General features: G+C 57.5%; 4 protein-coding genes across 4 annotated transcripts; 2 read left to right on the plus strand and 2 right to left on the minus strand.

Moving 5' to 3' along the window:
- Window positions 1-2,390: 2,390 nt before the first annotated feature.
- On the minus strand, window positions 2,391-4,410 carry SLS55_006129 (uncharacterized protein; the record flags this gene model as incomplete). The annotated part of the gene is made up of 4 exons (XM_066777566.1): window positions 2,391-2,781; window positions 2,956-2,994; window positions 3,391-4,012; window positions 4,074-4,410. 4 exons carry the CDS (start codon window positions 4,408-4,410, stop codon window positions 2,391-2,393), a joined length of 1,389 nt encoding a protein of 462 aa, XP_066631661.1.
- Window positions 4,411-4,621: 211 nt separating this feature from the next.
- PKP2 (putative protein kinase) lies at window positions 4,622-5,708 on the minus strand (the record flags this gene model as incomplete). Its single annotated transcript, XM_066777567.1, has 2 exons — window positions 4,622-5,398; window positions 5,448-5,708. 2 exons carry the CDS (start codon window positions 5,706-5,708, stop codon window positions 4,622-4,624), a joined length of 1,038 nt encoding a protein of 345 aa, XP_066631662.1.
- A 1,335-nt stretch (window positions 5,709-7,043) lies between these two features.
- UBP15 (ubiquitin-specific protease ubp15) lies at window positions 7,044-10,736 on the plus strand (the record flags this gene model as incomplete). Its single annotated transcript, XM_066777568.1, has 5 exons — window positions 7,044-7,052; window positions 7,172-8,840; window positions 8,888-10,386; window positions 10,437-10,569; window positions 10,621-10,736. The coding sequence occupies 5 exons, from the start codon at window positions 7,044-7,046 to the stop codon at window positions 10,734-10,736; spliced, it is 3,426 nt and encodes a 1,141-aa protein (XP_066631663.1).
- A 534-nt stretch (window positions 10,737-11,270) lies between these two features.
- Window positions 11,271-12,112, plus strand: SLS55_006132 (uncharacterized protein; the record flags this gene model as incomplete). Its single annotated transcript, XM_066777569.1, has 3 exons — window positions 11,271-11,423; window positions 11,562-11,750; window positions 11,819-12,112. The coding sequence occupies 3 exons, from the start codon at window positions 11,271-11,273 to the stop codon at window positions 12,110-12,112; spliced, it is 636 nt and encodes a 211-aa protein (XP_066631664.1).
- Window positions 12,113-13,634: the final 1,522 nt, after the last annotated feature.

Genomic DNA, 13,634 nt, shown 5'->3' on the forward strand with positions numbered 1-13,634 from the left:
TTCTTTTACACCACCTAATCGATCATCATGCCGTCACATGAAGATCTATCTGCACCACCTTCTTGCACATCGGACAAGACCTATTGCGCACCAACCACGCTCCCAAACACAACGCGCCAAACAGGTGCCCGCAACTCAGTATCACCGGCTTCGTGCACACCCCCGTCTTCGCATCCGCCATCGCCCGTTCCACCGCTTCCTCGTCCCCGCCCACGAGCAGCCTCACGTCTCCCGCCGTCAGGCCCTCCCACGGCTCGTCGCAGATGACGCAGCAAAGGCTCTCCCGCTCCAAGAGCGTCGCCTTGCCGACGACGCGGATCGGCTCGCGCAGGTGCCAACGGTTGTCGATGCTCATGTACATGATGGGGTCTGGGCAGGGGGCCGCCGGGTCTTCGCGCGCGGGTCGACGCAAGGGGGTGTCTTCCGGTTCCGCGCTCCGGGCAGGGCATGCAAGGCAACGTGCCAGATGCCACCATGCCCGTATCGACGAGGTTGTGGCGGTGGTGGCCATGGTTGTCGTCGTGCTGGTGTTGGATACTCCCGGTTTTTTTTTTTTTTTTCGCTGGGAACGGTGGGTTGGGGACTGGGTGGGAGTGGACGCGCGCTGTGAGGACGGCGTAGAGTTTTTGTTGAATGTTCGAGGCAAGCGGGAAGATGTGCTGCTTGCTGATTTTTCGGCGGTTTGTGTAATAGGTGGTTGGTCGAAGTGGTTACTTCATGGAGTAGCTGGTTTGTTTATTTGGTAGATAGGTGGCGGTGTAGTGGCTTTACGGACGAGCTGGTTGGGAGAAGTTTCTGCTAGGTAGAAGTGGTTCAAGGGTCTTCAAGAGCGGCTACGTTTTTACTACTAAAGCGATTTCAGGTCTTGGGACCCTTTATTGAAACATTCGATTTACTTCCATGAACGTCTGCACAATTACACCAACAGTTTATACTCTCGGTGAAATACGCTAGTAGAAGCCGGTCTCTGTATCTGGATATTGAAAAGACCAAAAGAAAATTGAAACCTCCAAAACAGGCCCTCACAGGTGAACATAACGGACTGTTCACACACAAGCTTTTCGCTGACTCAAGATCCTTCTGCCAGCTCAGCACACTCACCCTCAACAGCCATGAGTATTTTCCATCGTCGCCATCTTCCTTGTTGTTGTTGTTGTTGTCATCGTCACCAACGGACCGCCGTCGACGTAGTCGTAATCGGAAGCCGCACCATGTCCCGGCACATGGGGCACGAGTTGCTCTCCCTCAGCCACGCGGCCAAACACGCCCTGCCGAAGAAGTGCCCACACTTCAGCGCGACAGGGTCCCTGCACCCCCCGGACCTTTCCGTTTTCTTATCCTCCGTCTCCTCTTCCTCCCCTTTCTCTTCCTCCTCCACCATCTCCGGCGCAATGCGCTCCAAATCCTCACGCGTCAGGCACTCCCACGGCTGGCAGCAGATGTCGCATCGGGCACTCTCCGCGTCCAGCAGCTCCTGCTCACCGAGCTGACGGAGCCGGCCCAGGTCCCAATGGAGCGGTTGCCGTGCCCACCGGTTGACGCCTTTGAGCGAGAAGGTCTTGGGCGTGTGGAGAACCGTGGTGTACGATTCGTACGTCAGGCGCGCTGGTCGGCGTAGGGAGGGGACGCCGCGACAGGGTGGTTTGGGCGGCGCGGTGCACAAGGCAGCCACGCGGCCTAGGTGCGTTTGGTGTTCTGGTAGGCAGGGCTCCGTGTCGAGGACATCGTAGTAGTTGTAGTCGTTTTTGGTGGTTGCCGTCCAGATGTTGGGGTTGGATGAGCGCGGCATGGTGGCTTTTTTGTTTGCTGGTGGCGGTGGTTGATGGAGTGTTGGTTGATGGTGTGGTTGGTTGATGGCGTAGTTGGTTGATAGCGTAGTTGGTTGATGGAGAAGATTGTTGATGAAGCAGCTAATTGATAGAAGGGGTTGCTGGTTCTTATTATAAGAAAAACATATTTTACTTCGAACTGAACGGCGAAGACTTTGGTTCGTGGTAATAGTTTCAGGGTCCTTGTCCCTACTGATGGGTAGTCGAATCTAATATCCCGACGTAAATGCGTGTCTTAAATCCGCGTAAAGACGTCCGGATCTTGGATTCAACTAGGTATGTAGGAAGGCCCTACTGATGGGTAGTCGAATCCAATATCCGGACGTAGGTGTGAGTCTTAAATCCGTGTAAATACGTCCGGATCTTGGATTCAAGTAGGTATATAGGAAGGGTAGTAGCGTCGTCGATCGAGGACAGTTGAAAAAGATATACATATGGCTGTAGCTGTAAAGTCCTCGTTTAGTTAAGCTTTGAATTGTTATCTATACTAATCCATAGTCCCTTAAGCCCTTCACTCCCCTCTAATCCACCTCTAATTTGCCTTCCTAGTCAACCAAACGCTCAATCGTCACCCTCGATATCTCCGTCCTCGCCACTATCGCCTTCTAGAAAAGCTTCTTCAAATGCCTCCTCCTGGCTTTGCTCCTCCCGCGTCTTCTTGCGGGGGGTATCGCGCTTCAGGAGCATGGCGTCGTACCACTCCTTGATGCTCCTGCCTAAGCGCTCGGCCCTCTCTATCTGGTCTCCGGGCGGCATGTACCACTGCTCCTCCATATGGGAGTGTCCCCCAAGGCCTTCATCATCCTCGTTGCTCCAGCGGACCCATGCTGTGTTATCGACGGTGCCACTGCTTTTGTGGCTGGTGGCCGCCGTTGTATCGTCCGTCGATATCCAAACGGTGGAGACCGGCCGTTTTTGGTCGCTGCTGGTGTCAAGAACTGAGTCGGTACGCCTGTGCGAGGGGTGGGGTGCGGAAGCAGGGCATACAGGGGTCGCCGGCGCCGGTCGAGAGTAGTGAGACTGCTTGGTGTTTGGACGCCCAGGGCTTTGCTTCATCTCGAGGGGCGCGCTGGAATCGTCGAGGTCGCTTGAAGAGGACGAGTGATCTGGCTGTACGACGACGTACCCATCATCGCTCATTTTAGTGGCAAGCTTGGCAGTGTAGCTGAGTGAAAGTGAGGATTCGCTCCGGCGCAATCTTAGCTGCGTACGAACGGGCTGTGGCCATATAGACGGCTGCAACAGAGAGTGTTCTGTGTCCTCGAAAACACCACTGAGAGACCTTCCAAGGCCTGCTGTCCGCGGCCTTGCTTGCACCCTGTTCACTTGGACTGGACTGGAGATCTCAACCTCCGGTTTATAATCGGCCAAAATCCCCCAGGCAGGAACGTTTCTTCCCCAGTACGTGGGCGGCTGAATCGAATGTCCGGACGTAGATGTGGGTTTTGTGGGTCCTGCTTTAATTCCTCTCTTCCGCCGGGAACGGCAACGTTGCAGTGTCGGCGTGCTATCGTAATTAGGCGAAGAAACCGTGGGGAAACTGGTGATTCGGCACACGGACAGCTTGATCCTAACCCGGAGGTTTCGTTCGAAGACAACGCCGTCGGGGAAGACCCGTCTACTCACAACAGCCAAGTCCACGTTGAGACAGGTGCGCACTCCTGCTGCTCCGAGGCTTGGCATGGGCCGAACATAGCCGCGGAAGCCTTGCACGCCGGAGTCCCAGTCGAACTTGACCCAGTCAGAAGCCAGACGATATTCCGGCCGTTTACTAAACGAAGCATAGCTTGGATCAAGGGCTGGTTCCACGTAGGTTGGATGGATTTCGCACCAAGCATCCTCCGTCGTGAAGGCGTCCAGCCGAGTGAATCCCATCACTGGACCGAAGCGTCTAAGGACGCCAACGACGGCCGGCTCGTTCTGAGGCGAGAAAGAGGCGGCAAAGGTGACTTTGATGGTAGGATGGAGAGGGGCGTCCAAGAAACAGTCACGGGTCCGTAGGAACTCGCACAGCGCATTGTAGAGGTTGCCGCTGGAGGCAAACCATTGATGCTGGCATCCGTGACGGTTGTAGAGCTCAAGCATGCAAGTGGCGATTTCGCGAACGTTTACCGGGAAGGTTCTGCCGCCCAGCTTGTTGACAAAAGCACAGATGCGGCCATCCAAGTCGCCTGGGTAACGATCTGCCAGCCGAGTAGTCAACAACCAGAACACTGAGGGCTTCGGCCTCGTTGCAATGCGTACCAATGTTGCAGTCGTGCATATCGTCCACGAGGTCGATCAAGTGGTTTGAGATGGTGTACTCAAGCACAGCCGCAAACATATCTTCCCAGAACTTCAGCTCCGCGGCATGTGTGGTAGACAGTTTCCTCCAGGTTGACGTGATGTCGAGGTGGCGAACGGGGCGGTCTGTGCTAGAGCCGTATTGGTGGAACTCGGGAACGTAGAGGTCAAGGTAGGACTCCCTCGCGGGGAGGGTGTCAGATTCGAGGCGGAAGTGGATCTTTCGCAGAGGCTGGGGCTCGCTGCACAAGTTGCGGAGCCTGGACAGCTCGACACCGTAAACATGGGAGAGCTCCATTATCGGGAAGGCTGCTTGCGAAGTATGTTGGCCGATATGCTTCAAGGGTATAGAAAACGCTGTTCGCAATACGGATGACGGTGGACTGGACTTTGGCGTGCAATGTTGACAGCCAGCTGTCCAAGAGTTGGCTGATAGCCTCGACGCTGCTTCGCGACTGCCGCTTGGGAGAAGGCAAGGGCCACCGCTCGCGCTTACAGGCAGGGGTGCTTCACACCGCGTCCATGCTTGCCCTTGTCGTGAGCTGCTCATTCTTATTGCCCAGCTTGGAAATCTGCAGGAAAACATCGACGCCGTAGCCTTCCAGGCTGTGCAGCTCCAGGCTACCTGCCCAGTATTCTGCATAGATCCTACTCATCGGCAAGCCGATTCCCAGACGCAGGTCGGGTGGGCGGCTGGTCAGCGAGCTGAGGGAGCCGTCGTGGTGCTCGCCTTCTACGCGAGGCTTCACTTCTTGCATGGTTGCTGCCAGCTTTGGCACCCTCGACAGGTTCTCAATACGGAGCTTGCTGCGGGGCCCCTTGCTAAACGACCAGAGATAGGGAAGCACGTCCTTCGGGACGCCCCCTCCCTGGTCGGAAATACGGATAATGACATGCTGCTGCGTCTCACAGATGAGCACTTCAATTGGCGGCGGCTTTTTTCCCTTGAGCTTTGTCTGCTCAATGACAGCCTGGATAGAGTTCCGCAGGAGTTCGCCAATGATGTACTCCAGATGCGTAAGAATGTACGGGAAGGTCGCCGTGATGTGCCCCTCGACCCTGATGTCGGGGAGGGCGATATCAGCTCCATACGTCTCCCTCATCAGATCTTTGGTGGCATTTGCGCAGTGCTCAACAATCTCCTTGGCCTTGCACTTTAGAAATATTTCACCTACAGAGTCCGTGTGGGGGTCCAGCTTGAACTTTGCGTCGGGAAAATGCCACGGGGAATGGAAGGTTTCCGTGAGAGAGAGATGTTGTTCCGCGATGGTGCGGCGGGAGATGCGCTGTGCAACGTCAGTACAGGCGGGACCGAGCAATTGCGGGCTGGCGTACCGATCTGAGCAGCGTGGTCATAAACTTGTCCGTCTCTTCAGGCTTCATGGCGCCCTGGACCTCCAGCACGCCGATAGCCAAGCGCGGAATGACAGTGAGGTGCTCGTCCAGCGTATCTCGAATGACCTTGCACAGCTCGTCGTTGTCCTCGACGCTTTTGACCGTGGGAATGCGGCGATACCGCTCGAAAGCACGGTAGTAGAGCTCGTAGACATACGAGATGTTTGGATTCGTGACAACGAAGTACGGCAGGGTCTGCATGTCTCGAAGGCGGTGGGCTATGCTAGACGGGGATCAGCCTCGTGCCGGTCGACGGCCAGCGGGGGGCATACCGCGTGGGCAGCTCGGTGCGGACGTAATTCGCAGAGCCCAGCAGACGCGCTTCGGTGAGGCGGGCACCGAAGAAGGTCAACTGGCGCAAGCTGATGGGGCGGGCCTCGCGCTGCACCCAGCTTGGTCGCGTCAGCGGGCAACACAGTGGCTGTCGAGAGGTGTGCGCCTACTCATCGAGGACAGAAGACGGCCGCCATGGAGGAGCGCCGGAGAGCTTGATGGTGCTGAACCCGCGGGTCCTAGGCATCGCCAGGAAGGCGCCCGCTCGCATGCGCTTCTTCGCATGCACGCAGCGGCCCAAAGCCATGGCGGCGAAAGCTGTAGGTTGCGGGGCTCTCGTGCAATGTCTCAAGTACAGTCGTTGGTCGAGATATGGGCGGCGGACGGGCGTGGTCGGGCGTCTGGCGCAGCGGGGACTTGGAGAGCGATTTGGCCTCAGAAGAGCGCAGGGGGATCGGCAGAAGTCTTCAGCAGGAGCGCACAGAAAAGCAGCAGTGTGGTGTGAGGGTGATGTTAGCTTGGTGTTAGCTCCGCTGCGCAGCGTCATGCTCCGTTAAATTTCGAGACGCACTGACTCGTGTGGGCGGCCTGCCTGTGCTTATCGAGCTGCCTATCGATACCGCGCCAGAGCTGCCTTCAAGGGCCGCGGCGAGCGCGTGAAGCCGGGCAGCGCGGCGGCATTGGTCGTCGCCGCAGGGTGCAGCAGTAGCGCTGGCAGCTGGCAGACGTAGCTTCCGCGAGGACGTGGGGCTCTCGATCGCCTGCGGTAGACATAAGTTACAGAACACCGCCGCCCTAGCGCTGGCAGCAGCCACGGCCACCACGTCCTGTCGAGCAGAGCCCCGCGCCCGCCCAGAAACACGACCTACCTACGCCAGAGCCCCTTTCACGCTCCCTCGCTCCCTGCTGCAGCCCCGAGTGTACGCGGCGACGCTGCTGGCGACGACAAAGACCCGCCCCGGCGTCCTCGGCCACCCGCTTCGTCATTGTGTTCCCCGCCACGCCTTAGCGAGCCAGAGCCGTACCTTAGCTCGCAACTTTACATGATCAGGCCTGCCCACCTCTGCCTGCTCACCTCACCACTCACGCCCGCCCGCGCATCCGTGTGCGACGCCGCCCAAGCCCGCGTACCGCCGCCCATTGCTCCGCTCTGTCCAGTCCCTGCCGGCCCTCGTGTGACGCCACCAGGGCGCAGACGTCAGGTCCGCCGACGAGCTCACTGCCTGCAAATCCGCCCAAGTTCTATCCCACGCCACCGCAGCCATGGACCAGGTAAGCCCGCTTCCTCTATTTCCCCCTGCCCCGGTTCCACCCGCTCGCCGCTCTCCGCGCCTGCCCGTATGCCGTGGTCATCAGTCGGCTTACTCTCGCGCCTGCGCCGCCCCCAACAGCTCGGCAGTGACATGCTCGTCGACGCCGAGTACGAGGAGAAGCAGGACGTTGCCATAATCTCTCCCGACGATGCCATGGATGAGGCCGAGCAGGAGCCCAAGCCGCGCGCCGACGACTTCGAGGCTATGAAGAAGCACTACCTGGCCGAGCTTCCCGACCTCGAGACCGAGGCCGAGGCTGCTCACACATGGGAGATCAAGGAATGGAGGAATATGCCCCGCCGGGAACATGGCCCAGTCTTCAAGTGTGCAGGCCACCCGTGGAGGATACTGTTCTTCCCGTACGGAAACAACACGGATCACGCCTCCTTCTACCTCGAGCAGGGCTTCGAAGACAAGGCGCCCGAGGACTGGTATGCCTGCGTGCAATTCATGCTGGTGCTGTGGAACCCCAACGACCCCACTGTCAACATTCAGCATTCAGCAACCCACCGCTTCACCGCCGACGAGGGTGACTGGGGTTTCACCCGCTTCGCCGAGCTCCGCAAGCTCTTCCAGGCGCCCTGGGAGGACCGCGACCGCCCGCTGGTCGAGAACAACTGCGCCAATGTCACCGCTTACGTCAGGGTTATCAAAGATCCCACCGGCGTGCTCTGGCACAACTTCGTCAATTACGACTCGAAGAAGGAGACCGGCATGGTTGGATTAAAGAATCAGGGCGCAACCTGCTACCTCAATTCCCTCCTCCAGTCGCTGTACTTCACCAACGCTTTCCGCAAAGCCGTCTATCAAATTCCCACCGAAAACGAGGCGGAGCGCAGCAACAGCGCCTACGCCCTACAAAGACTCTTCTACCAGCTACAAACCAGTAATGTTGCAGTGTCCACCAATGAACTCACTGCATCCTTTGGCTGGGATTCCAGGCAGATCTTCGAGCAGCAGGACGTCCAGGAGTTGTCCAGGATTCTGATGGAGCGCATGGAGGAAAAGATGAAGGGCACCGAGGCCGAGAATGCACTCCCCAAGATGTTCGTGGGCAAGATGAAGACTTACATCTCCTGCATAAATGTTCCCTACGAATCATCGCGCATCGAGGACTTCTGGGACATTCAACTGAATGTTAGCGGTAATAAGAATCTCGACGATAGTTTCCAGGACTATATCCAGGTCGAAACCATGGACGGCGAGAATAAGTATTTCGCTGAGGGCTATGGTCTTCAAGACGCCAAAAAGGGCGTTATCTTTGAGAGCTTCCCGGACGTCTTGCATCTCCAGCTGAAGCGTTTCGAGTACGACTTCAACAGGGATGCCATGATGAAGGTCAACGACCGTTACGAATTCCCCGAGGTCTGGGATGCCGCACCTTACCTGTCCGAGAGCGCAGACAGATCAGAACCCTATCTCTACCACCTTCATGGCGTTCTCGTGCACAGCGGAGACCTCAACGCCGGGCATTATTACGCTTTCTTGAAGCCCACAAAGGACAGCCCCTACTTCAAGTTCGATGATGATCGTGTCACGCGTGCAACCGTCAAGGAGGCTCTGGAGGAGAATTTCGGAGGCGATTATACAAATCTTGTCAATGGCAACGCTCAGCAGCGAAACCCGTACACCCGTACTTGGTCGACTAAGCGATCCATGAGCGCCTACATGTTGGTATACATCCGGGAGAGCCGTCTGGACTCGGTTCTCCCTGGGGACCAGGAAGTGCAGCCTCCTGTACATTTGGGTAAGTAGGATCTCAACCCCATTTGACCGTCGCTAATAGCCATGCAGCACAAAAGTTCGCGGAAGAGCGGGCAGCCTTCGAGAGGAAAAAGAAGGAGCGCGAAGAGATGCATCTGTACATGCATCTTTGCGTAGCCACCGAGAAGAACTTCACTTCCCACCAGGGATTCGACGTAGCCCCGTGGTCCAAGGATGTCGAAGGCGACGCATCGCCAAAGACGTACAAGGTTTTGAGAACCATGACGGTTGCTGATTTCACCAGTCTCGTAGCTCAGGACGTAGGTGTTGAACCTAAGCTCCTCCGGCCTTGGGCCATGGTCAACCGGCAGAATGGAACCGTTCGTCCCGATGCTCTGATCGGCTACCCTGACATGACTGTTGAAGAAGCGGCCACCAAGTTTGGCACCAAGTCGGGCAACTTTAAGATATGGATGGAGCAAGCGAACGAGACGGATGCTGAAGGCAAAGCCGTGTTTGGCGATGTGAACGTTGACCTCCATGGGGTTGCGAACAACAGGCCGATCATGCTCTACTTGAAGTACTTCGACCCGGACGAGCAAACCCTCTTCGGAATCGGTACCTTCTACGCGGCATGGCAGGACAAAGTCATGGATCTGTCTCCCCAGATTTTGAAGCTTGTGGACCTTCCGGCGGGCACTAACTTGAAATTGTTTGAGGAGATCAAGTCGAACATGATTGAACAGATGAAGCCCAAGGTCACTCTTGCTTCATCGGAGATCCAGGACGGCGACATCATTACGGTCCAGAAATCGCTATCCGAAAAGGAAGCGGCGGCCATCTCCAGCACTGGCCGGTACACTGATGTCAGGGAGTTCTACGACTATCTGTTGAACCGAATTCACGTGCACATGGCCCAGAAGGGTCAGGACAAGGACAACGACACGAGTTTCTACATGTGGTTGAGCAAGAAGATGACATATGACCAGTTTGCTGCCAAGGTAGGCGAACATCTCAAGGTGGACCCAACCCACATCCGTTTCAGCACGGTCAACATCTCCACGGGCAAGCCCAAACTGCCAATCAAGAGGACATCAAACATGACGCTCAGTCAAATACTCTACCCTCAGGCGTATCCGTCGTATGGCGCCCCGAACAACCAGAGGGCGGACGCACTGTACTACGAGATTCTCGAGTACAGCTTGTCCGAAATGGACCAGATGAAGAGCTTCAGGATTTCTTGGCTACCGGAAGGCGTAACAAAGGAGGAGCAGTACGACATCCTTGTGGCCAAGAACGGGACCATGGAAGACTTGATCAAGGGTTTGCAGAAGCGGGCGAGCTTGGACGATGCAACGGCCGCTAAGGTGCGCCTTTACGACGGTTCAAGTAATCGCTTCAAACAGGAAATTCCAAGAGACAAGGGAGCATTGAGCATTCACGACTTTGCTACTCTGTATGCGGAGAAATTGCCGGAAGAGGAATCTACAATAGACAGTGAAGCTGGGGACACGTTGATCCCGTGCTTCCATTTCGACAAGGAGCCAACCAAGCCACACGGCATTCCCTTCGTCTTCGTTGTCAAGGCTGTAAGTTTCATCTTCGGGGATGGTGGAACATGCTACTAACACCGAGTCAGGGCGAAGCTTTCAAGGACACCAGGGAGCGCCTCTCCAAACGCACTGGCATCAAGGGCAAGCAGCTCGAAAAGATCAAATTTGCCGTCGTGGTGGGCAGCGGAGGATTCCCCAAGGCCGAATACCTTGAAGACGGTAAGCAAAGCAAAGCTACGGGCACGGATTGGTTTCTGACTTGCGACGCAGACGACATCCTCGCGGAGAAGATCAGCAGCCACCAAGAAGACGTTTCCCTGGGCCTGGACCATGTCAACAAAGCGCGCTCAACGTGGGGCAAGTCGGACTCGATCTTCATCAAGTGATGAGACGGGTGCAGTGCTCGCGTGTTTCGGGAATTATTGCATAGGGCGCTGGATAATAAAGGGCCGGGGACGGGACAAGGTAGGATTGGGGGCGACGGCCTGGATTGATTGCGGGATGAATTGATTAGCGATACAGTTTTCGAAGAAGAACGGGTGCAGACAGGGAATGCTCGGTGCGTGCATAGAGACGGCGTCCGCTTCCACTTCTCCTTCATCGTCCCAACCGCTCTGCATGATTGCACAACTCGGGATCCGTCCCCGCGGATACCCAGGAGAGAGTACATGTAGAACTTGGGCAATGACATCTTTACCTTGCTGCTATGCACTCGGTTCGCGAGCCGTGATCAGGAAAATAACTACAATGTTCCATTTTCGTGGCCTCTCCGGTCTCACAAGCTCGCGGGGTTCGGCCGGGGATTAGCCGGGTGATCCCTATCAGGTCCGCGACACCTGTCCGCCAGGAGCTCCGACCGCGACGAAGCTGGCAAGACCGACACCCGCCCTCCACTCTGTTCTTCACCCTCCGCCGCCAACATGCACGCCGCACTGCTGCTCTCGAGCCTGCTGGCTTTTTTCGCCACCGCCGTGTCCTCGACCGCGCTTACCTACAAGCTTGCCGCTAACGAGAAGTCGTGCTTCTTCGCCCACGTCAATCAAAAGAGCGCCAAGGTCGCCTTCTACTTCGCCGTACGTCCCCGCCTATTCCTGCGCCGGCTATGCATTGCCAATCGCCGTGTCACCCACGTGGGCTCGTCTGCGGTGGCCGAAGGGCGGCGCGTGCTACACACGAGCGATAATTTGAGTGCTGATGGAGGCTGCTCGTAGGTCCAATCGGGCGGTAGCTTCGATATCGATTATGAGGTTGTCGGACCCAATGAGTACAGCGTAATGGACGGCACCAAGGAGCGCCAGGGCGACTTTGTCTTCACGGCAAACACGCCGGGCGAGTACCGCTTCTGCTTCAACAACGAGATGTCGACCTTCGCCGAGAAGATCATTGACTTTGAAATTGCGGTACGGCATTGGCACCACGCGGCGGTGGAAGTGGAAGCGAGCAGCGGCTGACGCACAGGCTACTACAGGTCGAGAACGAGGAGGCGCGGGCGAAGCTCCCGTCCAAGCAGGGCACATCACCTGAGCAGACGTCGGTGCTTGAGGAATCGATCCTCAAGCTGTCGTCGCAGCTGTCGACCATCAACCGCAACCAGAAGTACTTCCGCACCCGCGAGAACCGCAACTTCAGCACCGTCCGCAGCACCGAGCGCCGCATCTTCAACTTCAGCATCATCGAGGGCGTCATGATGGTCACCATGGCCGGCCTGCAGGTCTTCATCGTGCGCTTCTTCTTCCAGGGCGCCAGGAAGGGGTACGTGTAGTCGAGAATTTTTGGATGGAGTTTCTACGACAAGGGTGTGTTTACTTGGGAAGGTTGGACGGGCACAGTTGCTTGAAGTCGGCGGGGCCGGTGTGGATTGTATCATACAGGAGCAAAACACGGGAGCTTGGGTTCAGCATGTGATGCCAGCGCCATTAAATTGCGGCGTGCGGCATGAGGATTCGTTGCCTGGCTTTGGGCGTTCTTGCGGCATGACCATTTGAAGAATGCGGAATGAACAACACGGACTAGAATGCAACCCATCAGACAAAATCGTCACCCGAAACCAAGTATTTTGCGTGCAATCAGCGTGGCGGCGGAGTAGGCTCCCGTCTCGGACTAAGATTCTAGAAGCTTTCCCAAAAGCGCAACCAGCCTCGCGGCACGTGCGTGTGCGGCAGGCGGGACGACGTCACTCGATTCGCACCTGCCAGATCGGCTCCCGCTGCCTGGACAGTGATCAACTACTACACCCTCCATCGCCCGGGCTCCGCCGTCGGAAGCGCGTTGGATCCGCCGAATCGAAACGGGCGCCATTCCTCCGTCGATCAGCGTCGCAACAGCAGAGGCGACCACAACCACCTCGGGCCAATCACCAACCATCAGCCGCGGCTCAGCCTCAACCACCGGCCAGCCCTCCCAAACATCACGCCTCTCTCCGTTCCTCCAGCTCACTCGGAACACAAGCGGAAAGAAAAGGAAGAGCGAGGGCGGCAGGCAGCACCCATCACCAAGCACCAAAAGTTCCCGCAGAAATGTTCTCGGCCGTGACGTCCGCCCTCCAATCCATGTGGCGGGAGGTCACAGCCGACCTCCAGCTGCCGCCGGCGCTGCAGCCCCTAGTGGCCGCCGCGTCGTCGGCCTCGACGGCCACGTCCACGTCCCTCGTCGCCTCGCCGCCGCCAACCCATTCGCCCATCAACCGGGAATTCCTGCCCACCCCTTACGACGTCCAGCACGCCCGGCTCATCCTCGTCCGCGGCCTGGGCCTGCCCGTCGAGCTCGTCGACCTGGTCATCGACTCGGCGCAGTACTGGCCCGCCGTCGTGGGGACGACGACGGCCGTCGGCGGCGTGTCGTTGCGTTCGGGCGGCGGGGGAGGGGGAGGATCAGCGCTGGCGGGGGAGAGGGGAGGGGGAGGGAGGGGGCCGATGGGGATTAACTTTGGCGGCAGCGGGGTGGTGAGGGCGAGCGATACGAGGCGGAACAAGGCGGCGCAGTTGGTGGTGGTCACGGGGGCGGTGCCGGGTGATGAGGACGTGGTGGCGGGTGGTAGGCGGGGGAAGGGGTGGGAGGGGCTGAGGAAGGTGCGGGTTAGGAGTGTAAAGTGGTGGTTGAAGAGTAGGGATCAGGGCTGGATAAGTGAGGGGGTCGGACGGAGAGGTATGTTTGAGCTGACGTTCACTTTTTCTTATCTTTTGCTTGTCCCCCCCTCCATGTTCTTTTTGTTGTTGTTCCGCTTTGTAGTCGTACGCCGCCGATTGCCTTGCACTATCACAACGTCGGAAAGTCCCCGCCTGATA

This window comes from Diplodia seriata (assembly GCF_021436955.1).
Source record: "Diplodia seriata strain FDS-637 chromosome Unknown scaffold_6, whole genome shotgun sequence".
In the NCBI taxonomy this organism is placed as follows: Eukaryota; Fungi; Ascomycota; class Dothideomycetes; order Botryosphaeriales; family Botryosphaeriaceae; genus Diplodia; species Diplodia seriata.